The sequence below is a fragment of the Mus caroli genome, unplaced genomic scaffold (assembly GCF_978045245.1).
Source record: "Mus caroli unplaced genomic scaffold, Mus_caroli_1 scaffold_9, whole genome shotgun sequence".
Taxonomy (NCBI): Eukaryota; Metazoa; Chordata; class Mammalia; order Rodentia; family Muridae; genus Mus; species Mus caroli.
Window position 1 is genome coordinate 76,252,467 of NW_028227264.1, and position 27,138 is coordinate 76,279,604.

Here is a 27,138-nt window from a genome sequence, read left to right on the forward strand (position 1 = left end):
GAGATGGCTCAGTGGGTAAGAGCACCTGACTGCTCTTCCGAAGGTCCAGAGTTCAAATCCCAGCAACCACATGGTGGCTCACAACCATCCGTAACGAGATCTGGCGCCCTCTTCTGGAGTGTCTGAAGACAGCTACAGTGTACTTACATATAATAAATAAATAAATAAATAAATAAATAAAAGATTCACCCCTAAGGATGCCATTAGCAACACGTTTAAAAAAAAAAAGAATCTCTTGTCTTGATGTTGTGTAAACATTGCTCCCCAATTATTCCGATTAGTCAATAAAGCTAGCTGATCCGCTAGTGATTGAACATGGGAGAGAATAGGGCTGGGTTTACACCTGGGGGGGGGGAAGGGGAGAGGAGGGGAGGGGTGGGGAGGGGAGGGAAGAGGAAGAGGAGGAGGAAGGAAAGAGAGAAGAGAAGAGGAGAGGAGAGGAGAGAAGAGAGAAAAGAGAAAGTGGGCCCAGGATAGTTGATGAGAAAACACTTAAAGCAGAGAAAACCATAAAATGCAAGTAGCACAGGGATTTTGCCTGGGAGGTAGCCAGATTAGCATAGATTAAAATAGAGTAATAACTGCTCAGTTATTGTGCCCTCACAGCTGTAAAATAAATGTAATAGCCCAGTCTCAATTATTTGGGAGCCAGCTGTGTAAGGGGAAAACTGTAACACACCTTTTAAAATGCCACTAAAAATGTCCTGTCCAGCAAGTCCACGCAGCTGTGGGAAGGCAGCAGACACACTGGAACTGAATACACAGGATGCTCAACACTGAAAAGGTCGCTACAGACAGCAGAAGTCTGAGGTCCTGCTGCAGGTGGGGGAAGCTAAGAAGTCAGTGTCAACCAGCCTGCATCAGTATAATGAGCTCCTAAGACAAATGACAGCCAGGAGAAATCCAGAGAGAGCGGGTCAGCATGAGGGCCAGACCGTAGCTGTTAGAACTGTGGTGTCTCCTGGCATCACTGGCTTGGTTAAAGGATGACCTGGAAGCAGAGGAGCTCTTAAGCAATCTCTCAGCATGTCTTTGTTTCCTTGTCTGCCTTCTTGGACTAGGCATGGGTTCATACCTTGAATGTTGGAGGCTTCACCCCTGACACGGTGCTTCTGGAAGGTGGTGGGACCTTCAGGAGGTGGAACTGAATTGGAATAGGGGTGTCTCCAGTCACTGCAGAGGTGCCCTTGCAGGAAACCATGACTCAGTGCATCTCTCAGTGCATCTCTCAGCTGGTGGGCATAAGATTGGTTTGTTTTGCTCCCACGTGCTCACCCCACCCCCATCTGTGCACCATCATGATATTGACGCATGCAGTGACTTAATCGCATGACATAGTGTGGACAAGGAGCTGCCAGGCCAGCCAGAGCAGAGCCGGTTGCTTTTTAGATCCTTTTTTTTTTTTCTTCAACAGTTTGAGCCAGACGACCTCCTCTGTGCCACTATAATCCTTGTTTCTCCCAGAAATCTTAGATCTCCCGGGATTCTTGGATCTCCAGGTATTCCTGGATCGTCCAGAATTCCTGGCTCTCTGCATTGTTTTGAAGCCTGAACTGGAGAAAAGACAGTCTAGGACCGTGCCCTCCAGCTTCCATGGATCCGCTCAGCAGCGTTCACTGGGCTACCTCTCCATTCCCAGAGACCCCTTTGTTGCTTGTCAGAAGACGCCAATCAGACCACCTCCCTAGGGGCATCTAGGTGTCCCTTTTCTGGGAACCAGGGACACCTACTGTCTGGGAAACCAGGTGACCTCCAGCAGTTCAGGACAGACCCCAGACACCACAGAACTTTATTCTCAGTGACCCCAGTTGAGTCCTGAACTTTTCCAAGATTCATTTTTAGATAGATTGATCATACATGTTCTTCATTGTCCTGTCCCATTAAAGCCCCGTATTGCTCATCCCCACCCCCACCTCGGCTACAGAGTTCATCTCCTAGCCACAGTACCAATCCCTGAGTCACCACCCTGTCAGAGAAAGCCTATCATTCTTGATTTTACTTTCCTCTTAGAAGCCATGACAGGATGCCCCGTTGTCTTCTTCCAGTACTTTCTGTGACCAGCAAGTCAGCTAGCGCTGAGGGAGGGTATCCTCCTGCCTGAGAGTCTTCAGAAGAGCACTTCTAAAGTCTAGGGATGACAGTGATGCCAGCCCCAAGCCCTCCTCCCTCAATACCTGTGACTCAGCACTGACCAGAAGTTATAAGGACAGTGTCTCTTCCTGAAGGAGGCACAGCCTCTATCTACCTTATGCCTAGGACAGAAGTCTCCCACAATGAGGACAGAGGTCCCTCCAGGGGGAAGTGCCTGTCCCAGAGAGAGCACTTCCAGCCAGGCTTATGGGTAGTGGCAGCATCTTGCTGGTCAGGGCCCCATAAACCCTAGTCAAGGCATGGCACTTGAGGACATAGGTAGCAGGAGCCACTGAATACACTTCTGTCCTTATGCTGTGACCTTCCTGTTGTGGCAGAAGTGGCTTTCAAGACAGCACCTCTGGGGACTTATTAAGATCCCTGTGGTCACCCAACCCAGCCCTACAACCTACCACCCACCCCAACCCAGTACCCCAACCAGCCATCCAGCCCAAGACAGCAGTCCAAGTCTTGGGAGGCCATTGTGGCCCAGAAGCCACAGTCAGAAGTGAGCTCCAAACAGTGAGGCCACCTTCTGGAGGATGGTCTTGTGGTTCGCATACAGAGGGATCCGCCGATCTACCACCTGCCATTCAGTAGACAGCTTCAGGTCACGGGTCAACTCCTTCGGATCATGAGTGTGCAGGTTCTGCAAGGACAAACAGCCTGTGTCTACCCAGTGCCTTGAATTCTCAGGTTGCAGGAGCCAATGCAGCCTGCAATATTGTATCTCACCCATGGCTAGCTCACTGTATGACATAGTGTTGCCCGCTCCGGGTGCCTGAGCCAACCCTCTAGACCCGAGCAAACGGAGAGGTGTGACCTTACTCAGAGGCCTTTGTTCTGCCAGGATGACCCGGATTTCACAGAGTGGTACTTTCCCACCCTAGTTTTATATCAGCAGTATGAAGATCTGCTCTGAGCGCCCGTGGACATATGTCCCATAAAGAGGGTACAGAGAATGGAGAAGGCTATGCCAGCCCCTCTCTGGACATGGTCCTCCAGTCCTTTTGAGGTGGTTAATATTGACCATCAATGCGTCAGGATCTAGAATCTCACCTTGGAGACAAATCTCCGTATGAGCCTATGAGAGGATATCTAGACTGGATTAAGTATCAAAGGAAGACCCACTTCTGAATGTGGGTGCCACGGTTCCCCGAAACGAGGCTGTGGGATATGTAAGGAGACATTGAGCTGAGCTTCCGCGTTCATGCCTCCTTCCTGACTGCAGACGCGATGTGACCAGCTGCTTCCTGCCCCTGCTGGAGTGACTGTCCAGTCAGGATCAACTGTGAGCCAAGATAGATTCTCCCTTAAGTTGTTTTTTCTCAAGTATTTGGTCATAGCAATATAACGAATACACAGAAAAAATGACTCACTAATATACCCAACTCACTAAACAACCCAGGTCCAGGGCCACTCTTCGGCTTTTAGTGCGGTTCTCTGGCCTCTCCCTGGTACCCTTCAGTCTATTCAGGATGTGAATCTGCCAGCTAGCCTCCCCAGCCATGGGCAGCTCTGTCTCAAGACCCCAGAGCAACCCCTACTGAGAAGTCCCTGAAATGTCTGGAGCATTTCACCGTGCGTCCTGCTCTAGATGCTGGGACTCGTACCTCTTCCAGCCTCTTCAGCTCCATATCATTCTGGTCCTGGAAATGGATGCTGACAGCCACTGTCTCGATCCAGGCATTGTCTGTGTTCCTTGGGTCATCCACGTACCCTTTGTATACCTGGAGGCCACAGCAGGGGTGAGCTAGCTGGTCCAGTGATGGAGCCCTGGTTTCCCAAGCCCACTATAGAGGAACTCAGATCCACGTGGAAGGAGGGCTTCCTGGGGCAGGATCTGAACATGGCTGGCTATCCTGTTCAGCCCCTGACCCGCGCCTGCTTGAGACTCCCCAGTACATGTTTTCTCCCTGACCAGTCTCAGGCCCTGCAGCTTCCTGACCCCACTGCTGACCTCTGGCACAAGTCAAACATAGGACCCTCCTGCCTACGCTGGGTATCCAGAGGCTTCATCTTCAAAGATGCTCCTCAGGGAGAACCCAGACAGCAGAGGCCACTGCTATACAACCCCATTCAAAATGAGAGTTCAAAACAACCATTCCAGACATAAAGGCAGAAGTCTTCTTTTTGGTGACCCATGTTGGAACTAGATATGAACAGTGGCCACAGCGTGTGAGAAGAGTATAAATCTAAGGAACTTGCTCATTCTAGACAACGTTTCTGTCAGCCCCCAGTCGGTTAAAGGAATGATCCCTGGAAACTCAGCCTCCAGGGGAAGAGACTCTCTCAAAGAGCATGGCGGTGTAGACATCCCAGTTCTGTTTCTGGGTGTGTCTGTGTTTAGCCACAGGGGACTCCAGACTCACACTATGTGAATTTTTCTCCAGTAAAAACAGAAATTATTTTGCAAATTGTCAGAGAGGAGGCAGCGGTGTCCACTGAGGCAGTGTGCTAAGGATATCATCTAAAATCTCCGAGCTTCCAGGTAACAACAGGAGTCACCAGCCACCACTTTGTTTCCTTCTAAGATACAGAACAGCTGGACTACACCCCCTAGCCCCAGAACTATTGAAATTGGTTACATTATATCCGCAGATAGTCCTAACAAAAGAGGTGCATTTGTAAATCTGGACTTAAATACAGTGTTTCAGATGCTATGAAAAAGTAGTCATAGAGATGCATGTCTGTGTACTGAGAGCAGCCAAGTCTGGCTAGGGAGGGTGGACAGTCCTATAAGGAAGTAAGAAGCAGATCCCTGTCTAAGGATCCAGGACGGTATCACACAGGGGCTCAACGTACCAGGCTCACTGCATAGGGAGCAGACCCTCAGCACAGGAGCCCAACATATAGGGTTCACTGAATAAGGAACAGACCCTACCTCTGTACCTTGCACCAGCAAGGTCTCAAAGGCCACCCAGAACTCCTGCCGGAGGACCCGTTTCAGCTTCCGTGGTAGCATCTCCCCTGGCTCCCGAGAGCCCTGAGCAGAGAGGAAGTGGAGACTAGTCAGCAAGGCCTGCAAGCTGGATCCCAGGAGCCCATCACCTCTGGCCACCTGCCTAGTGTAGGCAGCCAGCCAGTCGGGAGGAAGGCTGAAGGCGGCAGTGTCTGTCAGTTCGGAGTCAGCTTGCTGGCTGAGTGACACTGTCCAGAACACCATCCGCCTTAGCAGCCCACAGCCTGAGCAAGGTATGGGGCTAAAGTAGAGCAAGGGTAGCCACAATGACTCCATGAAGGCCAATGAGCCCTGTCACCACCTCTCACTGTCTTTGGCATCAGAGAGGGACAGGTGCAATACCTTCATTGGTTGCTGTCCCCAGTCCCCTCGACCTGGTTCCTGCCACTAAGCTTTGAACATCAGAAGACCTGGATGCTGCCCTGGCCCTGCAACCTCTCTAGCCTGAAGACCCCGGCTGACACTACTGCCCATGCCACACTTCAGGGACATGTGTTCCTCCCAAAGCAGCCACTGAGCCATGGCCACAGACAGAGGTCTTCAGGAGGACAGCTTGTTGTTGAATTTGGGAAGACCACAGGCTCAGGGAGTAGGGGCAGAGGAGGGACATCCCAGGCTGTACTTGATCTCTCCTAGCAGGACAAGTTCTGACCCCTGCCCTAAGCCGGGCCTGGTGGTGGGTGGGAGGAGGGGCAGGCAGGATAAACTGATGGAGAAAATGAGCAATGTGGATTCATACCGGCATGAACAGCCTGGGCCTCTGCATCCCAATTCTGTCATTACCAACTTGAAAGGTGCCCTCTCAAGTTGAGCCCTACAGCCAGCTGCTGTTGCCAAGCCCAAGACGTATGCAACACCCCTTAAACAATACCCTTCTGCTATCAGGGCTCAACTCAGAGTCTGGAGCAGGATAAGCAGTCCACATCTGAGCCACTGTGGGTTATCCCTGTATTGAGTTATCCCCTCCAACATCCCAGAGAGCCTGGCCTAGAACACACCAGAACGTGAGCTTATGAGGAAGCCAGGGAGGGAGCTCCAAAGAGGCACTGGGCCACATTAACTCATCCAGGGCCACAGGAGGCGGAGACTGTCACTGTCTCTGCCAGTGACTGCGTGACTGCGAGCTGCTGTCGTCAGACAGTGAGTGAGTGGGACAGACAGAGAAGATGCCTTGCTTACCCCAGGCAAGGCCCAGTGCTCAGAGCGAGGCAGCTTCATCACTAGCACCTCCAGCATCTTCCTGACACTCTTCCGGCAGATGGCTCCACCCTGGTTCCTCTTCCACCTATGCAGGGGACCCACTTACACCTGCACGGCCACAGGTGGCCTTGGGCAGAGCACTTGGCGAGGACTGGCTGGGTCTGGAAGCAGCATCAAACCCTCTGCCACCTCCCCCACACCCTCAACCTCCACCTCCAACCACCCCCTTCCCCGCCATGTTCCTCACTCTACCCCACCACCCACCCACCATCTTTTTTCTTAACCCCCCAGTTCCCAGGCAGAACGGAGACAGAAGCCACAGGGATACAGTCCCTCTCCAGTTTGACCCAGGTCACTGGCACTGCCAGGAGAGCCCAGTGCCTTGTTGGGCTCCATACAACCGGGGCTAGGACCCCCAGAGCATTTCCCCAAGTGCAGCCAATCAGCATCCGCCGAGAAGGTAGGCGGGACCCAGGGTTGGAGACATCATGAGGTTTGAGGGGTACATGCAAGGCTGTGTGAGAGTGTGAATGTGCACATATTCTCTGGTAGGAAACCTTCCAAACTTTAACATTCCTGTGGGATTGTGGGTAGGCTTTGCTTTGTGTGTGTGTAATTTCTGTAACTTCTTCTCTTTAGTAGAGGCTCTAAACACCATTTTTATCAGCCCCTAGTATGGGTAAGGGACTACTCCCAAAAACTTAGGCAGCTTCCAGGGGAAAGGGGGTAGCCTAGGCTTTCTCAGAGAGGGTGGGATGCAGCGTATGTTTTCCCACAGGCTTCATGAGATACCAAGTACAAAGGCCATCCCCCAGGCCCTTGGAACTCACGCGGGTGGGAGGAGCATCTTTGGAGCCAAAGTGCAGATAGCAGACATGGTGCTTACCGGGTGACAACTGGCTGCAGAGTGTGGTTGGGACCGAACCAGCTGAGGCTCCCACGACCACGCAACCCTGTGCGGCCCATGGGGTTCCTAGGTTAGAAAGGGTTCACTTAGCCACTGCATCTGACTGGGAGGTTAAGACCAGGGACATTGGATGGGTGGAGCCAAGTCACAATGGGCATAGCAGAGATTGTATGCCAGCTCCCGACAACCTGTCCTGGCCCCACAAGGCTCTTCACAGAGCAAAGCCAGGGCTTCTAGTCTGTGTGCAACCACCATGGCCAGCCCTCCTCCACAAGTAGGGTCAAACACCCAGAGATCTATGTCTGGTGGTTGCGGTCACCAACGATGGGTGGCTGCACTTGAAAGCCAGGCTGAAGGAACCAGGTTGTGGCTACATGGACTCACTGTGTTCTGGGAGCACAGAGTATTAACTGCAGACCTCTCATTGAGCCAGGACCCCTCTCTCACCACCAGACTCCATTCTAAATCGGGACTGAGAACTGACGGTTTTCATGACTTTGATGCAAAACAAAGAGAGACGCACCCCGGTGCTACCACAGGACAAGCGGTCTCCTCCATATATGACTCTCCCGGCTCCCGGCTCCACATCTGCCAGCGAGCGAGACTCGCCCTATGGACAGGCTCTGCTTCCTTCAGTATTGCTAGTGTCCTCTGTGACCCTCCCTCCCTTCCCATCCCCCACTGCTCAGCTGAGTTCCTAGAGTCCCCATACCACCCGATGGGTTGGTCCTGGCATGGAGCCTTTGGGAGGTGGAGTCTAGGCCTGATGGGAGATTTGGGTTATCAGGATACCCTTTGAAGAACCCCAGCTTCCTCTTCCCCCTTTGCTTCTCAGCCTGGAGGTGAGCAGCTCTCTCCACTCTACACACTCTGCCATGGTGGGGTTTTCTTCCCACAGAGTCACCAGGGCCGCCTTGAGTCTGAACTAAAAGCTTTCAAACTGAGGCTACACTGATAATTCTCGGTTTCTCTGCTGGTTATCCTGAGTCTTTCATAATGATGGAGAGCTGACTGGCCCAGCATCTCCTCTGCCTTGCACATCCCCCACTACCTCCAACTGTGTGATCCAGTAAGAAGGCTTAACTTCAAACACTACTTTGTAGAAGAAAAGAAGACAATGTTTCATTATAACCCTCGCTTGTCCCTACCAAAGCTCCCCAATACACCATGAGCTCTGTGGAGCGTTGGGGTCCGGTGGGGTCTTCAGGAGGTGACTGCCCTTCCAGACTATCCTAGCCATGTGACATCCTGCACCTCCTCTGCCTCCATCAGCAAGAAGGCATTGCTGGATGTGAGTCCCTGACCTTGAGCCAGAATCAACGTTCTTTTTTTTTTTTTCTTTCATAACCTACTTAGACTTTGGTATTCTATTATGAGCAACATAAAACAGACGAAGACAATCATTTCACAGATGGAAGCTATATCTAGGAAATACAATTAAAAAGAAAAAGAAAAAGAAAAAGAAAACAACAGTATGCAAGTCCTAACTACATACGTATGTGATTACAAAAAAAAATAATAATAATAATTGGGGTTGAACAAAGACTCAGTAGGAAAAGTGTTAGCCATGCAAGTGTAAGGTCTGAGTTCAAATCCTCGGGATTCATGTTTAAAAAAATAAAAAATAAAAGTGAGCATAAAAGCACACACCTGTAATCTCAGGGGTGGCAGAGACAGGAGGATGATTGACAGCCAGCCTAACCAACTGCTAAGCTTCAGCCTCATGGAGAGACCCTGCCTCAAATGTAGAGTGATCCAGAGAGACCAAAGTCCTCTCCCGTCCTTCCTGCTCATGTTTCCACACAGTTGTCATGACAGCAGGTATGTGCCAATCACCTGAGTGTTGCTCTTCCTCCCTGTCTCTCACCCCGCAACTGACATTGCTTCCTAAGCCGTCTTTGCCCCAGTCATCATGGCCCCATCATGCAAACATGCAGACTAGAGCCCTGGTCTATTTCAGGCCACCCCTCCACTGCTGCCACTGTATACAACCTCTGGTTCCAGGGACAGTAGCCCACTCACTGTTCCAGAATATTTTCCTAAATGCCTGCCTTCCCTTTCCCACAGGCCCCTTGGCATCCTCTGCTCCACTGCTCTCCCTGCTGGCTACACCCCATCTGGAAGCACAGTGGTATTTATGGGTATTTATGGGTACTTGCGTTGTTGGCCCATCATAGTTGCTGGGCAAGGTTACCATCGCTAATGTGGGCCCACCAGTCCCACACTCTTGTAGTGGGGGGGCTTGTATTCTAATGCTAATTTGCATCCTCCCAAATTTTTTGCCCCAGAGAGGAGAGAGTCCACCCCCATTTAATTCTGATTGGTAAATAAAAATTGCTGGGCTGGTGAGATGGCTCAGTGGGTAAGAGCACCCGACTGCTCTTCCGAAGGTCCAGAGTTCAAATCCCAGCAACCACATGGTGGCTCACAACCATCCGTAACGAGATCTGGCGCCCTCTTCTGGAGTGTCTGAAGACAGCTACAGTGTACTTACATATAATAAATAAATAAATCTTTAAAAAAAAAATAAAATAAATAAAAATTGCTAGCGCCAATAGCTGCAGAGAATAGACATAGGTGGGGGTGGGGGTGGGGTTAGGTTTCCTGAGGAGGAGGAGCAGGGTAAGGGAGACAGGAGGGCAATGGGAGGGTGAAGTAAGAAGAATCATCTTGGCTCTGGACCAAGAGAATGTGGCCCAGAGGGCTGCCCAATTGGGTTAAGATCCGCCAAGATGGAACACAGAAAGTAATAATGAGGTTATCGATAGGAGGCTGATTCTAACAGTGTGGAGGTTAGGCAGTTGCCCAGCTATTGTGCTGAGTAAGGTATATTTAAAAATAGAAAGGCTCTGTGTATGTGTCTTTCATCCAGGAACATAAATGGTCAAAGGAGGGAAGGAACCCCATGGCAGGATTTTTAAAATATTTTTTACAACATGCTCTAGAGCCAGAGTGCTCTCTTCAGACTTGACTATGCTCCCTGGGTTTCCGACCATAAGTTGAAGCCCCCAGGTTCCAACAGACCCATGCTCTTGGGACACTGCTGGAGTGGATCCAGGGACCTTCCAGGAAAAGGCTCTGAGAAAGCAGACTCTGAGGGAACGGCACACACTGAGTTTCCTTTTCTCGTTTGCTTTTGCCAGAAAGAGAAGTCAGCTCTCTCAGAGAGAAATGCGCCCCATTGCTGATGCCAGCTGAGGTTCAGCATACTCACAAAGGGAACCCATACTCGACCACGTAGACTCCATGGAAGCTGCGACGGTCCGTCGGTCCATCCACGACGTTGTAACTGATCTTAGACAGAGGTTCTGCCGTGCTGGGAACAAGCAAAAGGAGATGCCCCTGTCGGAGGGAGGTTATGGCAGAGTAACACAGAGGGACAGGGGCTCGGCCTCCATTGGTGGCTCAACTACAGTCACCCAGGCCTTTCCCTTGAGAGGGGTCTCTGTCCATTGCTCATGCCCATTGTCAGGATGAGTTGTATCCAGGACAGGAAGAGCTGCTCTGGAGTTCCCAGATGAGGCAGAACCTGCCTGGGCCTGCCCCATGTGAAGTCTGCATGCACTCCCTGTGGAGGAAGGGGCCACTCACTCTCCCACGGGGTCTGTGAGAGCCACATCCTTCTCAGCAGTGTAAAAGGGGGGATCGTAGATCAGAAACTCCGCCTGCAAGACAGCAAGTGAGCTTCCTCAGGGTTCCATCCCACTCCCAAGCGAGCTAGGCCTGAGGGCTACAAATGGGCCCAAGAGCAGCTTCATACGAGGCCACCAGCCAACCGGGACCAAATTCCCTTGCCCAGTGTGCCTGGGTATCTCCCAGTCCTGGTAGAGTTGAGGACGAGACTCCAGATGAACACTCCCGTGGGACCAGCCCAAGCATGACCCAAGCGTGGATGGTGTGAACCTTTCCCAGGATGGATCGGGGGCTACATGGGAACCTCAAGCCCACAAGCAGGTGAACTTGCGGGTGCCAGCATCCCTGTCCCTGAATAGAGGTCTCTCTCTCGTGCCGGGCATTCAAAAGGGAGTGATAGTTGCTCACTGGGTACGGAAGTGTCAAGAACAAGGAGGGGTGGGTGAGATGGCAGGGCCAGGACATCTGGAGCACATGAGAAGCTTCAGGAGCATCCCTGAGCCATGACTCTGTAAGGCCACCGTCCCTCACCCCGCTGGCCCCTTCCACAGTTTGGCCATGCAGCCCGTGTGATTTGTCTGCATGCCTGCCTCATTTAGTTTCCTCAGCTGTCAAGTGTTCAGATGACCAGAGAGGATAGAGTGGGTGGAGGCTACCATGAACTCGGGAGGACCTCTTCTCCTCCCCAAGAGACTAACACCTTCCGATATGGCCTGCATAAGAGAGAGAAACTCACCTCCCAAGGCACCTTCTCGTTAGGCACGGGGAAGCGCATGATTCGGGCATTGGGATAGAGGAGATGCCGGGCGCTCACGTGGTAACCATCTCCTGGTTCCTCTACTTTCCTCCTGATACTCAGCTCGGCATCTGGCTCATCAAAGGCCCTTTGGGGTGCTAGAAACAGTCACAAGTTTGAGTGACAGTCCCAACACCCTGCTTGCCACTCCAGGGATCTCAGCCATGGAAGGACAAAGGTCACCATCCCCTACCAGATACCTGCCGCTAAAGTCACACTTAGATATCTCAATAGTTGGTTAATATCACCAGCTGCTACAGGGCCTGTCCAATTAATGGGGGCAAGTTTATTCCCTAGGGGCTAGCCTCACCTTACGAAAACCACGACCATTCATGTCCATGTCCTTACTGGCTGAGCATTCAGGGAAATGGGCTTACGTTTCTATGTCTTGATTGATGTGATTGATAGCTTCAGTCACCCAGAGCTGTTCCTTGCTACCAACTTTGCAGCAAGATATATAAAGGAGATCAGGGAGACATGGCATGCTGCCCCCAGGAGCCCAGGAACCTGCTCAAGCCAGGAGACACCTGCTCAGCTCACAGGAGGAGGTGAGGGCTGCCCGCTAGGGCACAGGGACAGCTCCAGCCATAGTCCTCCTTCAGTGAAACCCCTATAGCTGCCTCTCCTCTAAGCCCATCCTCCAGACCCAGAACCACTCAGACCTTTGGAGACAGCTCCTAAGAGACCAAATACTCACCCAGGGTCAGCTCACCTGCCCCTGAGCCAAAGCCGCTGTCCTTCAGGGTTGTCACGATCCAGTGCAAAGCTCTGGTCACCTGAGTCACCTGGATGGCATGTCCCAGGGAAGACTAGGTTGGCCTCCTGTGATCCATGTTGCATGTGGCTTATGGCCTGGAGGTCTGGTCTCAATCCCCCAAGTGACCCAGGCATCCTGATGGGCCATGCAGCCTTGGAAGAGAACTTGGGGGTTGAGCTTCTGGCCCCAGTGGTCTCAAGTGGAGAGAGGAGCCATGCACTCCAAGACCACCAGGGACGTGTACCGAATACGAGAGCCTCACAATTCAAATCCGGGGAAGCCCAATGTTAGAAGGCTTGAGTAGAAGATTTTTCTTTCTTTATCTCTCTTTCTCTCACTCTCTTCCACCTCTCTCATCTCTCTCTCTCTCTCTCTCTCTCTCTCTCTCTCTCTCTCTCTCTCTCTTCTCTCTCTCTCTCTCTCTCTCTCTGTGTGTCTGTGTGTGTCTCTGTCTCTTTCTCTCTCTCTCTCTCTATGTATGTATGTATGTATGTATGTATGTATGTATGTATGTATGTGTTTTGTGTGTGTCTCTGACTCTTTCTGTGTGTGTATGTGTGAGTATGTATGTATGTGTGTGTGTGTATGTGTGTGTGTGTATGTGTGTTTGTGTATATGTGTCTCTGTCTCTCTTTCTCTCACTCTCTTCCACCTCTCTCCTCTCTCTCCCTCCCTCCTCTGCCTTTTGCCCCTTCCTCTTACAAATATCCATTCCTGCATCTTTTCCCAAAGTGCTTGGTCTCAGTGTCACCATACCACAACACAAAATGTCCCACAAGGCCCTGACTTCCTACCTACTTACCTGTTCCTCCAGGGAGGCCAGCCTCTGCTCCGTGGAACCTGACCTCTTCACCTGGTCCATGTCCAGCAGATCCACCATGGTGTCCACTCTGAAAGAAGACAGATAGACAAATGAGACCACAATTCCAGACAACCCCACCCAAACCCAGAAGCCCAGACGTGGCATCCTCCCGGCTCTCACTTCAATACTGTCTCTTGTAATTGAAAAGTATCTATGACACACATCTGTAACGTAAAATAAAATTGTCCCATCACTCAGACAACCCAGGCTCATGTGGCCTAACCCAATGAGCCATCAGAGGTGTCAGCTGTGGGGTATGGGGAATGGCATTCACAGCAACCCACTTGTCTGTGCTTGCCTCTTGGTGTTGGGCCATGAGCTCTGAAAGCTACCTTAGATGACAAGGCTTTTGGGGACAGCTGGGCTGGTGCAGGTGATGCACAGGTTGTTTAGTTTGAACCAGAAACTCCATTCCCCTCCATGGCCAACTGTGTTATATAGTTAAACCAATAGCAGATCAACACCTGCCTTCATTCCTGCAAGCCTGCATGCCTGCCTATCTGCCTGTCTGTCTGCATGCCTGTCTTTCTGCCTGCATGCATGCATGTCTGCCTGCCTGCCTGCCTGCCTGTCTGTCTGTCTGCATGCCTGCATGCATGTCTATATGCCTGCCTGCCTGTCTGTCTGCCTGCATGTCTGCCTGTCTGTCTGCATGTCTATCTGTCTATCTGCCTGTCTGCCTATCTGCCTGCCTGTCTGCATGCCTGCCTGTCTGCATGCCTGCCTGTCAGCCTGCCTGCATGTATGCAAGCTCACTTGCCTCCCTAGTTTTGCCCAGGGATTCCTCCACTTCCTCCCACTTGCAGTGCCAACTGCTAGCAATATCCTTTTGTAATAAAGTGAGCTGCGTGGTGATATCTGTTCAGTGTTTCTGGGATGTGACCCAATTTAAACAGCCAGCCAGGGAAGGGAAGCGAAGGACCACACTGTGTGTGCTGGCGTCTGCTTTCCCATGCACTGGGTTGTTTCAGTCCACAAAAGACACTCTGGTACCCTTGCCCCCCTTTTTTCCCCCAAGACAACCTTACAAACATGCAAGGGTGATGTTTGTAGCATGTTTGGAATTCCACAGTTTAGTCACAGTGACACAGGGTAATTGTCGAGATTGGCAGAAGCCCCAAAACTTCCAGCCATGCTCTGGGGGTGAGGGGCTGGGATCAATGGTATCTCCCTCAGCCTTGGATCCCTCTCAGTGTCCCCAGAAAGAAAATGACCAGGCCAGGGTCCTCACCAGGTCTCAGGGACCACTTGTTCATCATTTCCCCTGTCTCTCTGTGCTTCACAGCACTTGCCTATTGAATGCATAGATTTCTAGACAATAAGCAGAGATTCTGAGATGGTATGTCTTAGCATGCTAGATATTATTCCCACTCTGGGCCCTAGGCTGGAAACTGAACATCAGATCCATTCTGAGCCTCAGACAAGGAGAAAAGTCTGGGATAAGGGCTGAGAAGGCTCATGTGATTGACTTCTTCAGGGCCAGCCTAGTTCCCTGAGGCAAGAGAACACAAAATCAGGACAGGCTCTCAAATCCAGGGTGTGCTGTTTACCAGCAGCAAGCACTGGCCTCTTCTTCTTCTGTCCCCTCAATGGCAAAGATGAAGCAACCAACACCTCCTAAGATGCAGGTCATGTTCTCAGTCAACAGCAAGTCCTTGACGCTGTGCCTATCAGAACCTTCATGCTGACCCTACTGACCCAACCTCAAGATCGTCCTGCTGACCGAGCATCCACACATAATTCCCACTTCAGAAGCTCCCTGGATACCACCCAGCCCAGTATCTGGGCACAACTATTGTTCAAAATCAAATGCAGGTGACAGCAGGTCCTGAGAGACCACAAGGTGCCAGGGTCTGCATGCATGCACTGCAAGTGGGAGGAAGTGGAGGAATCCCAGGGCAAAACTAGGGAGGCAAGTGAGCTTGCATACATGCAGGCAGGCAGACAGGCAGGCATGCAGACAGGCAGACAGGCAGACAGGCAGACAGGCAGGCAGGCAGGCAGGCATGCAGACAGACAGGCAGACATGCAGGCAGACAGACAGGCAGGCAGGCATACAGACATGCATGCAGGCATGCAGACAGACAGGCAGGCAGGCAGGCAGACATGCATGCATGCATGCATGCATGCAGGCAGACAGACAGGCAGGCAGACAGACAGGCAGATAGGCAGGCATGCAGGCTTGCAGGAATGCAGGCAGGTGTTGATCTGCTATTGGTTTAACTATATAATGAGAATGTAGTGTCAGCAAAAAACACAACAGCCCAGCTTGCTGTCAGCCAGCCCAGGCCAGGATCCATAGCTCAAGAACTTCACAGCATTCACTAACTTTCTGCCAGACTCTGAGCTTTTGATGGGGGCCCATGACTGTGGGGACCCTGTAGGATTCTGTCCCTGCTTTCAGGAAGCTCATGGAGGGACAGCTGGATACTACCCTATCCCACTGTGGTGGTTCGAATAAGAACTGTTCTTCCCCAAGTCTTGGCATTTGAATGTTTGATTCCCAGTAGATGGCCCTGTCTGGAAAGGGGTTAGGTGGTCCATTCTTGCTAGAGGAAGTATATCACAGGTGGACTTTGAGATTTGTTCTCTCTGCTTTGTGCTAAGCATTCAAAATGTGAGCTCTTCACTTTGTTCTCCTGTTGAAACACCTGCCACCCACTGCTATGCTGTTCCCACTATTATGGACTCTAACCATCTGGACCTGTAAATCAAAATAAACTCTTTCTTCTCTAAGTTGCCTGGGTCATGGTGTTTTTATCACAGTTACTGTAATCAGTACCAATCTCAAGCAATCAGTTGATACATTGGTCAACCAGTGGGCTTGCTTACCTCCAACTCCACCAATAAACCGCAAAGGAACCTGAGGCAGACTCGCCAAACTATTCACTCACAAAACAGTCAACCCACACACCAGGCAACCTGCCAGCCATCCTTCAGAATGACTTAAGGTAAGAGAGTGTGGAAGCAGGGCAGACTCTTTAATGCAGCAACAGTGAGTCGAAGACTGTTCTCGGCAGAGGGTGTTCCAAGGATAACACCCAAGGATGTCACTGCACCCAAACTCAAGCAATCAGCACATCCTTATCTAATTCTCCCACCATAGTAGGTAGAAGGGGCTGTGGTCGACAGCTGGTTCATTGAGGTTTCTCAGTGTTACCGTCATTGTCATCATAACTACCAGCACCATCAGAAACGGAACCATCAATCTTAACACCACCACTTCTAACATTATCACCATCACCAACACTATAGTCACCATGACCTCCAGCACTAAGACCGCCCTCACCATGTCACATCAACACCGTCACCATTACCACCCCTACCATCATCAGTACTATAATTGTCACCATCACCATCACCATCATCATCTGCACCATCTCCACTTTCATCATCGCAATCAGGTGCCCTACTTGCTTGTCTATTTTCTCTCCCACAAGTTGAGCATGAGCCCTCCCCCATGGGGCCACACTTAGAACGCTTTAGAGCTGCAGGGCATGGCTTTAAGGGTGCCCTCCCAAGGGGTTGGGGGGACTCTCGGCCTCTGTACTTCTCACTGATGTCCTGGATTTTCTGCTCTGGACGCTGTTTCTGCTGGTACTGCTGGTTCTGCAGGTAGTTCTCCTTCAGGTACAGTTCCCAAGACAGGAGGGCTGTCTCCTCGTTCTTCTCCAGCTTGTTCTCTGGAGACAGGATAGGGTTAACAGGGACCCCATAACTCACCCAGGGCCCCATGGAAAGAGTCTATTACCCCATCCATCTCCAGGCCCAGGGAGCTACTGACTCATTCCAGAGGCAGGGACAGCCCAACATGAGAGCTTAGCATGCCTACTGACTGTCCAGGGCTTTGGGAACCCTAAATCCTGCCTCCATCTTCCCTCCCCAACTATTGTCTGCTGGCAATCTTTATTTAACAATCAGAATTAACTGAGGGCAGGTTCCCAGATGCTCTCATGCAAACATTTTGTAGGGAGCCAATTAGCGTCCATACTCAGGATGGTGGGACTGCAGTGTGGGGACAAGGGGACTCACTGAGCTGCTTATGCCTCTTGGCAGGGATCTTCAGGACAATCCTCTTGATCAGGAGCTGCAGGTGGCTGAGGAGGATGAGTGGGGGAGGGGCCGGGGGCCGGCCATGGTACTCCTCGATCAGGTCGTGGCGCTGGAATTTCCAGATCTGGTCTGTGTGTTCCTGCACCTCCTGGAAGGTGTAGCTGGTGGGAGGCAGAAGTGCATGTATCAGAATGTTTGTGGGACACAGCAGTCCAGCCTGGAAGAGCAGAGGCAGGTGAGCAGAAAGCACGCCAAACGCTGAGAGGCAGCCAGCATCTGGGAAGCCGGTGAGGAACAGGAAAGCACGGGAGTTTTAGATTTGTATTCAGGAATAAGCATCGGGGAGGGGCTAGACAGAGCTAATGTGTGTATCTAGTGGTTTGGACAAGCAGAAGATGATGTCACAGATACTTCAGGTACCCAAGTCTGACATGGAGACCCAGGAGCAAGGGAAGGGACATGTACCACTTTGTCAGATGGCTTTTCCTGCCTAAGGGACAGAGTCCTCCCCACTCCCTACCCAGACCCCTTACCCTGATCTCAGATAGCACAGGTGATTCTTAATGTTCAGAATACTCTAAAACAGAAGGGGCAGACCCCAAACTCAGCTGCTAAGAAAAGAATGAACAGTGCACACCATAACAATGAGACTTCCCAAGCTCCCAGCCACCCAGAACCTGTCTGCTGAGACAGAAGGGTCAAGGGCTCAAGGGTTTAATTAGCTGTGGGCAGGTTGGACCTTCCATGGCTAAGCTGATCCCCAGCAGAGTAGGAGAAGGTTTTAGGGCGCAAGTCAGTGGACCAGTGTAGCTGCTTATATTTTGATGCTAATTGGGTCCCCAAAACTATTTGCATGAGAGTGTCTGCTGCACAGCTTCTGAGAACCTGCCCCCCAGTTAATTCTGATTGGTAAATAAAGATGCCAGCAGCCACTAGCTAGGGAGGAGAGACAGAGGCAGGATTTAGGGTCCCCAGGCTTCTCCAGGGGGAAGAGAGGAAGGAGAGACTCCATGCCTGATGAGTGTGCAGAAGAAAGAAGCAGAGACGCCTTGGAAAGGGGCCAAGAGAACATGGCTGCTCAATTGGGTCAAGAGCAGCCAAGATGGAATGTAGAAATCAGTAAGCAATAACTCGGAATTATCAGCGGGAGGTAGATTCTAACATCATGGAAGGTAGACAGTTGCCCAGCTATTGTGCTGCCTAAGGCATATTAAAATATGAGGGGTGGGGGAGGCTGGAAAGATGGCTCAACAGTTAAGAGCACTGACTACTTTTCTGAAGGTCCTGAGTTCGAATCCCAGCAACCACAAGGTGGCTCACAACCATCCGTAATGAGATCTGATACCCTTTTCTGGGGTGTCTAAAGACAACTACAGTGTACTTACATATAACAAATAAAGAAATCTTTAAAAAATAATAATAATAAAAGCTATGTCTGTCTTTTATTTGGGAACATAAACCATTGAGGCGGGTAGTAACCCCACACTGGGATTTATTTTAAATTATTAATAGTACAGACAAGGGCTTCTGGGCCCTTAGGAATGGTGACACAGACAGGATGACATGCTGGCCACGGCCACACACATACACACATATCAGGTTGTCATGTGGCTGCCTGTGTACACACCAGCCCAGGAGAGCCCTGCCCTACACAGGAGCCCACACTCACTTGAACATGGCTATGAGCAGGTTAAGCAGCAGGATGTTGGCAAAGAGCAGGTAGAGGCAGAGCAGGGTGACAGTCAGCCACTCGGGGAAGGCGGGCGCCTGCCCCGTCCAGTCACTCTCAGGACACTTGGGCTTGTAGGGGTCCGTGCCATTGGGGCTGCACTGGTCCATGCTGAAATTCACACCTTTGGGCAACCAAAAAAACATGCAGTGAGTTACCAGGGCAACCAAAAAACATGCAGTCAGTCTCTGGGAACTGGCTGCCAGGGACCCTGGCCATTGGGTCACTGAGGGTCCCCACAGGCTTGGACACTTGCATCCCAGGAATTAAGGGCTGGGTGTCTGATTAGGGTCCAAAGCCTGAGAATAGGACCATTTATACTAGGATATCTTCAAACAGGCAATGGGTTGTTTAGGGGAGCCTGGAGCCAGAGCTGTCTTGCAGATTGGCACACTGCACCCCGGGATCCACCCGTCTCTCTCCCAAGGCATTTCTCATGGCTATAGTCATTAGTGTATGGATCCTGATCCTGAGAAATTTAGTTAGAAGGAAATGATTTTAAAAGAAATAATCGGGGGCTACAGAGGCAGCTCAGCAGGTACGATTACATAACGGCCCTGCCAGGGAAACCAAGTGCAGTTCCCAGTACCCACTCCAAGGGGCGCTCAACAGCTGTAACTCCAGAGCCTGAGGATCAGATACTGCGGGCATTACTGTCATATACACACACATACCCTCATACGGATACACAACATACATACGCATTAAAAATTAACTAAATCTGAAAAATAATAGGAATTTTAAAAAAAGGAAAAAGAAAGAAAATAACAGCAAAACCATTAAAAAGACCATACCCAAGAATGAACTTAATAGCTGCAGACTTTGACAGAGAGCCAGGATAACTCAGTGGGAGATGCTTGTCAGCTAGTGCTGCTGGGACAAGGGACATCCTCATGGGAAAGAGTGACCCTTATGAATCCTGGTGATATATAGAGTGCCAGTATTGGGGAAGCAGAGGCAGGGGAGTCACTGACAGTTTCAGGACCATGCATTTAAAAACAAACAAACAAACAAACAAACAAACAAACAAACAAATAAGGGCTGAAGACATTGGATCCTCTTCCAGAGGGTCTGGGTTCAGTTCCCAGCATCCACATGGCAGCCACAACTCTCTCTAACTCCATTTCCAGGGGATCTGGTGCCTTCTTCTGGCCTCCCCGGGCACTAAGCATACCCGTAATGCATAGATATATACATGCAAACAAAACACCAATACATACAAAATTACAAAGGAAAATACAAGAGCAACCCTTATCTCACACACAAACATGTGTAGATAAAGCAGATCTGTGGCTGCCAAGGGGGCCAGGACAGTGTCACCGATGGGGCAGGGCTGAACGCTAGCCTTTGCAAAAGGGACGGAGGCCAAAGGAACGATCAGAAGCTATAAACCCTCACAAGGCAAGCAGAACCTTTTGAGTCTTGGGTTCGGCAGTGTCTTCTCCACTGTGATCAAGAGGCCTGAGTGATTTTTAAAAGTCAAGCCACACCTCATTAAAATTCTATGCTTCAAAGAAAGTTGTCTTTTCATAAATAAAATAGAAAGACCAGCCCTGTCATAACAGAAAGTGCTGCACACTGGCTCAACAATAAAAGTCTTAAAAGCTCAATAATAAAAAAATATAATGGAAGAGGGAAAATGAGCACCAGATAGAAATGGATATTTCCCCTAAGAAGTTCCACAAATGGTCCAGAAAGTAAGCACGTGGAAATACGTCCACAGAAGCCATTAGAGAAATGTCAATCAAATCCACAGGAAGACACCGCCCACACCCACCTGACATTCACAAGTGTGAGCACAAAAAAACTGAAGCACGTACCCTCTGTGGAAATAGTTTGGCATGTTCACAGAGTTAAACACACCTACACGGGAGCACAGATGTAAGTTCACACCAGCGGCAGCCACAGTAGCCAAAACCCAGATGGAACACAAGTGCTCCCAGCTTACAGATAACTAAAAGGTGCTCCATCCATGCAGAAAAATACAATGTATTGATAAAGTGGGGTGAAGTGCTAATTCCTTTCGCTCCACCCCACTCCTGGGAACCCTGAACATGACACAGGTGACAAAGCCAGACACAGCCAACTTCATGCCACCTTAGCTCTAGAATGTGTGACATGTCCTAGAGAGTAAATGTATAGATGATGGGGTGGGGGGTGGGGGTTGTAGGACTGAGGGAGGATGGCAGCAGCTGTTGATGGGGTGGGGTCTGAAGCTAGCTTTGGTAAGACACCACTCATGTGTCATGTGTGGACCTACTGTGGGTAGCTGTGATGTGGGAAGTCTACCTGAAGGATGTCGGTTAAAAAGAACAACAGTGGGGGTTGGAGAGATGGCTCAGCGGTTAAGAGCACTGACTGCTCTTTTCGAGGTCCTGAGTTCAGTTCCCAGCTAGCACAGAATGGCTCACAGCCATCTGTAATGTAATCTGGTATTCTCATATACATGTAAAAAATAACAACAAAACAACATGCATATTGACTAGGAAAGAGTAAAATGTTTCCCTCACGGTGTGAGAACTTGTTAAAAAACAGATGTTATGCCTCACACTTTCAAGACCAGTGCCAAGGAGGAGACCGGTGGATCCCTGGGACTCTGCTCAGTCAGTTTAGCCTACGAGGCAAGTTCCAGACCACTGAGAGATCCTGTCTCAAAAAAAAATGAGGGCCTGGAAAGATGGCTCAATGGTTAAGAGTCCTTCCAGAGGAGCCGGGTTCGATTCCCAATACCCACATGGATGCTACAGTTACACAGTGAGCACTCAAACACACTCATACACGTAAAATAGAAATTAAGGAAAAAGTGAAAACCAAACAAACAAAATGGGTGGCTCCTACGAAATGACACCTGACGTTGTCCTCTGGCAACCACACATACATACACGCTTACACACATGCACTCACACAGGTGTGCACATACACATACACACACACACACATGCTCACATACATACACTCATACATGTACATGCACACACAGGCTCACATACAGGCAAAGGTACACACATATACATACACACACACACACACACACACACACATGAAAGTCATCTTTGTGTCAGAGAGTAAGAAGTAATTTCTGACTATAGTGGGGTGAGGGAAAGGGGGACAGGGTGACAGTCAGCTGCGCCCATATGTCTCCAGCATAGCTTAAGTTCTTGGTCACACACTCCTCGTTGATGGGGAAATGCAGGTACCTTCACTCTCTGTTGGGGACCATCAACATCCAAGGCAAGCTGACCCAATGGAGCCCCAGACTTTCCCAGTCCTTAGAAAGCCACACAGCTGGCTGGAAATGAACCCCATCTCTGAGAGAGTCCTAGGGGGATCCCCGTCTCCATCTCTATTCTTCTTGCCCCTTAGATGCCCACAAGCTGGCTCCTACCGTCAATGTAGGTTGGGATCTGCCCAAAGATGGTCAGGTAAGAGTGATAGACAACCCCACGGAAGATCCAGTCCACGCGGCTCTCGTTGTGTATGAGAATGGCCTGCTTAGCCACGCCGAAGGACACCACCCACACCGCCAGGAGAAAGAGGAAGAAGAAGACGTCCTTCATCTGCAGAGAGTGAAACAACAGGTTGCACCTTGGATGGCCTCTCCCCACTATCACCCGGATATGGATGCAAGATGCTGGGGAGCATCCCAGGGCCTCCATGCAACCCCACAAAGCACACTGACATCTTCATAGGGTGTACCCCAAGACATGGAGTGGGATCAATGTTAACCCAAAGAATAAAGGGCTTGCATTCTGAACAGCAGTGGGGTCCATGTTGGGACTGTGAAGTGAGAAACATGGAAGGCAGCCTGGAGGAGGTGGCATTCAGAAAACAGTATGAGGGATGTTCGTACATTCTGGGGATGAGGCAGAGCCAAGACACAGTACAAGCAGTAAACTCCACCCCTTCCTACATCCTTCATGATGAGCACAGTTCTCAGCTTCCCTCACAGTGGCCATGGGCTCCAGCCCCTCCCAAGTCAGCCCCTCCCTTGTGCCCTCACCATCCGCTTCACGATGATTATCTTGGGCCCCAGTGTCTTGCTAATAGTGAAGATGTGCATGAGACGGAGACAGAACATGATGAAGTCCAAAGACAGGATGATGCGCCCAGGGTACAGTGTCGCTGGGATGAGCCTGGTGGTAGGCAGGGTACCATCTCAGCCTCTGCACGCCAGGAGGCAGGGGTTTGCAAAACCTCTCCCTACTTGGGGTGGTCCTTGGTGGTACAGGGCTCTGGAGGAGCCAGGCTTAAATACATCAAAGGTAAGGGTGACATCAAGGGCAGACTATTTACAGAGAACTGAGTTGGACAAGGACATCTAAGAAATAATTGAGGAATTTTGGCCATACCTATCTCACTTCAAGAAGAGAGAGGGCCACCACCTCTCAGATACACAACTGTCATGAGTGGGGTGTAACCCCACATCGAGGAGCAAAGGGGAGACTCTGTGTCTGGAAAGCTCAGAAAACCGTGACTGGCGGCCCGTGCATAAGACTGCAACCCAGGATGGATAAAGAGCAGTCACACACCCCAACACCATCTCGACATCAATGCCACATGGTCTGGGTCATCCACAGACAGGCAAGAGTTGGGGTTCAGAGATCACCTGTCAGGAGGTCAAGCCAGCTACCCACCTTCTCTTAAACTGGATGGGTCCGGGTGCCACACAGGGAGAAGGCCAGGGCACTCTGGCTACTCACCGACAAGTCAGTCCTACTACGAAGAGCAGAATGGCCCCAACGTCCAGTTTGTTCCAGAAGTCACTGAAGTACAGGGACGCCATCTTCATTAGTCCACAGCCATCAGGATCGTAGAATAGCTACTGAGGAGACAACAGTTAGGGGAGGCCAACATCTCTATCGGTGTCACAGAAGCAAAGCCCTTTGTGGAGAGATCTTGACTATGGTGGGGGCCAGCAGGACACAGGGCAGACCTTGGCACTCAACAAATTCAACAAATAGCACATATTGAGGTAAGTTCCTACCCGACTTCACTGCTAGTATCCCATGGACCAGGGATGCTATTCTGTGTGTACATGTGTGCGCATGAACATGTGTGAATGAGTGTATGTGTGTGTGCACTCATGTATGCTGGAGAACCTCCCTCCTCCCTACCAGCACCTCCCACAAGGATCTCCACTCTATCCAGAATGATGCCTACTTCCATGAGACCCCAGGATCCTCACATGGTCTGCCTGGCCGTAACCCTCATCCTTTTTGTTACCACGTCCCCAACAAAGGCATGTCTTTTCTCTGGTCCTGAGGGACAGAGTCTAAGAGACATATATATGTGCCCTCTATCTTGGGACTGCCATGTGAGGTGAGTTCAGGGGACATAAAAGCTCTGACCTTCATGGAAGGTCTGGCTACAGAAGCCGAGGAAGCCCAAACTTCCAGACCCTCAGCATTGTTCCAGCCCCATCCAGCTCCAGCCCCATGGCTCCTCTCTGGGGTCTCCTCTTTCTTCTTTGGGTCTCCCAACAGAAAGTGTCCACCCAATATAATCTGATACCACAAGGATACAGTGGGACCCTGAGTGAAGAGCTAGTCTGCTCAATGATCCTGAAGGCCTTTATCCTAGGAGGTGACCTCAAGACCCTGGAATGTCCAGCCTCACAGGAGTGTCATGTTTATCAGGAGTGTGAGCTAGTCCAGGTCATCATATAGGCACTCAGGACTAGTTCAACTCTAAAGGGACTGGAGACAGATCAGCCATGAGGACAGAGGCTTGTCTGTGTACAGCCCCCAGTACAAACCCTGGACCCTGGAGCTTGCGAAAGATGCTTGAGTGACCCTGTCCCTAAATGTCATTACACATCCTTTCAGGGAGTATCAGATTCTGTCCCTGCCTCAGGAAAGTGACCTCTGGATACTCTGGGTCAGCCGTCCTTGGGTGGCCCGGTACCCTCCGTGTTTGGCACGTTTTACTCTAAGCCCCTTTTGTGGAATGAGCAATGTGCATGGCTCTCCATCGGCCCAAGTCTTTTGCAAATGATCACACAGAGCCCCACACTTGGCACTGTGGGGAGACCCACTCACTCAAAGGTGGCCACCGCATGTGATTAGGCTGGTGGGGGACCTTGGCTCAACCTCTGGCAGCACCGGAATCTGAGGTCAATCATGAGTGTTTTGCCTTGGAAAGGTCCAGAAGCCCAGCCTCAGACAAGGCAGCCAGGCCATGGAGGAGAGCTCCCAAGTGGAGGAGTAGGTACCCGCCTTCTGGGGTTCTGCCCAGCACCTGGGAGCTTGGGTGAGGCTCCGTTATTAATAGACACGTGATGAAGGAGCAATGAGCACCTGCCGAGTCTCTTCGCACACCAGGGAGAAGAGCCACAGGTAGATGAGGTACTCGCACCAGGATGGAGAAGGCTGGAAGTCCACCATGAGCACGTAGGCGAACAGACAGAGGAAGGCAAAGTAGGAGAGGATATTCATGTGGAAGATGACCACAGGCGCATTGAAGAAGGCGCGGACGCGGGCTGGGCGACACAGTGCCTGCAGCCTCTTTTCCCTGCAGAAGACAATCAGGTGATTGTGATAGCCCACAGACTTTGCATTCCACTCACCCTGGCTCGAGGGGCAAATGCACTCAGAAAGGAATAGCTCTCCTGATACCCAAGGTCACTTAGCAGTTATAGACAGGCCAGCAAGACAGCCTTGGCACTAAAGACCCCAAACCTCAAATAGGCCCAAAAGGTTTCTTTGTATGTCAAATCTCTGTACATCCTGTGAACAACACAGCTCCTATCCAGAGCCATCCTTGGTTGTGAGCCTGACCTGGGTTAGGTTCCCTGTGAAGTGCCCTAAGCTTTAGAGGAACTCTTAGGCCTCAGGTGCCCTCACAAACGAGGACCAGCTACCGTTACTGTCAAAAGGGTCAGTCTAACAATATGACCAAGAGCTGTGCTCTGATGTGAAGCATCTTGTCACAGTTGCTATTGGAAACACAGGCTCAGCTCTGCTCCTCTCAGGGAAGGGGAAGACACTACAAAGGTCGCAGGGTGACGTCCATGACCACAGGCAGGATGAGATTGATTTCTGGTCCTCCTAGGTTTGTGGAGGGTGGGAATCCAGAAGGCAAGGCAGACGGAGGCTGCTCCTCAGTGCCTCAGTTTCCCCTAGGACATATTTCCAACAGTCAGGCTGTGAGAAGGTGGTGGACCACGTGATCTATGTCTATGAGAGGGCTTCCCACTGGCCACCTGGCTCTGAACTCCCAGGTAACCCAGCAACACTGTCTATCAAAACAAAGATAACATCGTCACAAGAGCCCGTGTGCTCCAAGGAGACCACAAGTAAAACATATCCAGGGCTTGTCTTCAGTCTTCCACCCAGTCCAGCTGCATCACCAAGGCCACACCTATCTACTCCAGGATCCCCGTTGCCATGGAGACAGACTCATCAGCACTACCAGCATCCAGCAGAAAACTCAGGATGTGGAAATTTGACCCAAGGTGATTCTGAGCATCGGTGGTTGGTACTCCCCCTACTTCATGCACATCCTAGTGGTTCCTCCCCCTCACCTGAAGGAGATGAAGCCGGTGAAGAGCAGCGGGAAGGCCAGCATGCACAGGATGATCCTCCACAGGCCATTGTCCACACAGAGCTGGCCCCACCACACCTTAGTTAGAAAAGCCTGTGGACAGGGTGGTGTCAGGACAGTGGGTACCCAAAGGCCTGACCCAAGACCCCAATCACCCAAGGATGAGCAATGGTCACATTCTCATAGCCACAGTGCTCTGACAGGTACCCCATTGTCAGCCAGCAGAAGAATGAGGGTTTGGGAGATTGGAGCCAGACCATTGTGCATAGGGGAGAAACAGGACTTATTACACGGGGCTCTGATCCCCCTCCTGCCTGCCATCCCTCCTCCAGATGCAGAATTCCCAGTCTCTCCAAGGTCCCAAGGCCATACAATCCCAGGCAGTCATAAGAAAACCCTTTTCAGTGCCTTGGGCTAACTTGGATTCCTCCCTGGGTATTCCCAGGTTCTGCACAGCCCAGGACACGAGGAGCTCCATAGATATTGTAACAGCATAGGCTGTTCTCTAAGAACAACCAATCAAGGTCTAGAGAGATGGCTCAGCGGTTAAGAGCACTGACTGCTCTT

At 50.8% G+C, this 27,138-nt stretch overlaps 1 protein-coding gene and 2 non-coding genes across 4 annotated transcripts in view; all 3 read right to left on the reverse strand.

Annotated features, from left to right (window-relative positions):
* Positions 1-1,759: 1,759 nt before the first annotated feature.
* The window catches only part of Trpm2 (transient receptor potential cation channel subfamily M member 2), a 57,871-nt gene continuing 32,492 nt past the window's right edge, over positions 1,760-27,138 (reverse strand). For both annotated transcript variants that reach the window (XM_029482913.2, XM_029482914.2), the window contains 18 exons: positions 26,552-26,664; positions 25,326-25,539; positions 23,730-23,848; positions 23,030-23,162; positions 22,415-22,586; positions 18,970-19,153; positions 17,280-17,461; positions 16,798-16,930; positions 13,188-13,275; positions 12,341-12,413; positions 11,569-11,726; positions 10,791-10,864; positions 10,414-10,515; positions 7,179-7,265; positions 6,272-6,377; positions 5,015-5,116; positions 3,744-3,860; positions 1,760-2,779 (listed from right to left, as the gene is read on the reverse strand). In XM_029482913.2, the coding sequence (XP_029338773.1) occupies positions 2,633-2,779; positions 3,744-3,860; positions 5,015-5,116; positions 6,272-6,377; positions 7,179-7,265; positions 10,414-10,515; positions 10,791-10,864; positions 11,569-11,726; positions 12,341-12,413; positions 13,188-13,275; positions 16,798-16,930; positions 17,280-17,461; positions 18,970-19,153; positions 22,415-22,586; positions 23,030-23,162; positions 23,730-23,848; positions 25,326-25,539; positions 26,552-26,664 (2,304 nt within the window). In that variant the 3' untranslated portion in view covers positions 1,760-2,632. The remainder of the gene's footprint in view (positions 2,780-3,743; positions 3,861-5,014; positions 5,117-6,271; positions 6,378-7,178; positions 7,266-10,413; positions 10,516-10,790; positions 10,865-11,568; positions 11,727-12,340; positions 12,414-13,187; positions 13,276-16,797; positions 16,931-17,279; positions 17,462-18,969; positions 19,154-22,414; positions 22,587-23,029; positions 23,163-23,729; positions 23,849-25,325; positions 25,540-26,551; positions 26,665-27,138) is intronic.
* Positions 5,073-5,148, reverse strand: LOC115032202 (Z6 small nucleolar RNA). Its single transcript, XR_003837859.1, has one exon. It is a non-coding gene; the product is annotated as a Z6 small nucleolar RNA (small nucleolar RNA).
* On the reverse strand, positions 6,265-6,318 carry LOC115032201 (Z6 small nucleolar RNA). Its single transcript, XR_003837858.1, has one exon. It is a non-coding gene; the product is annotated as a Z6 small nucleolar RNA (small nucleolar RNA).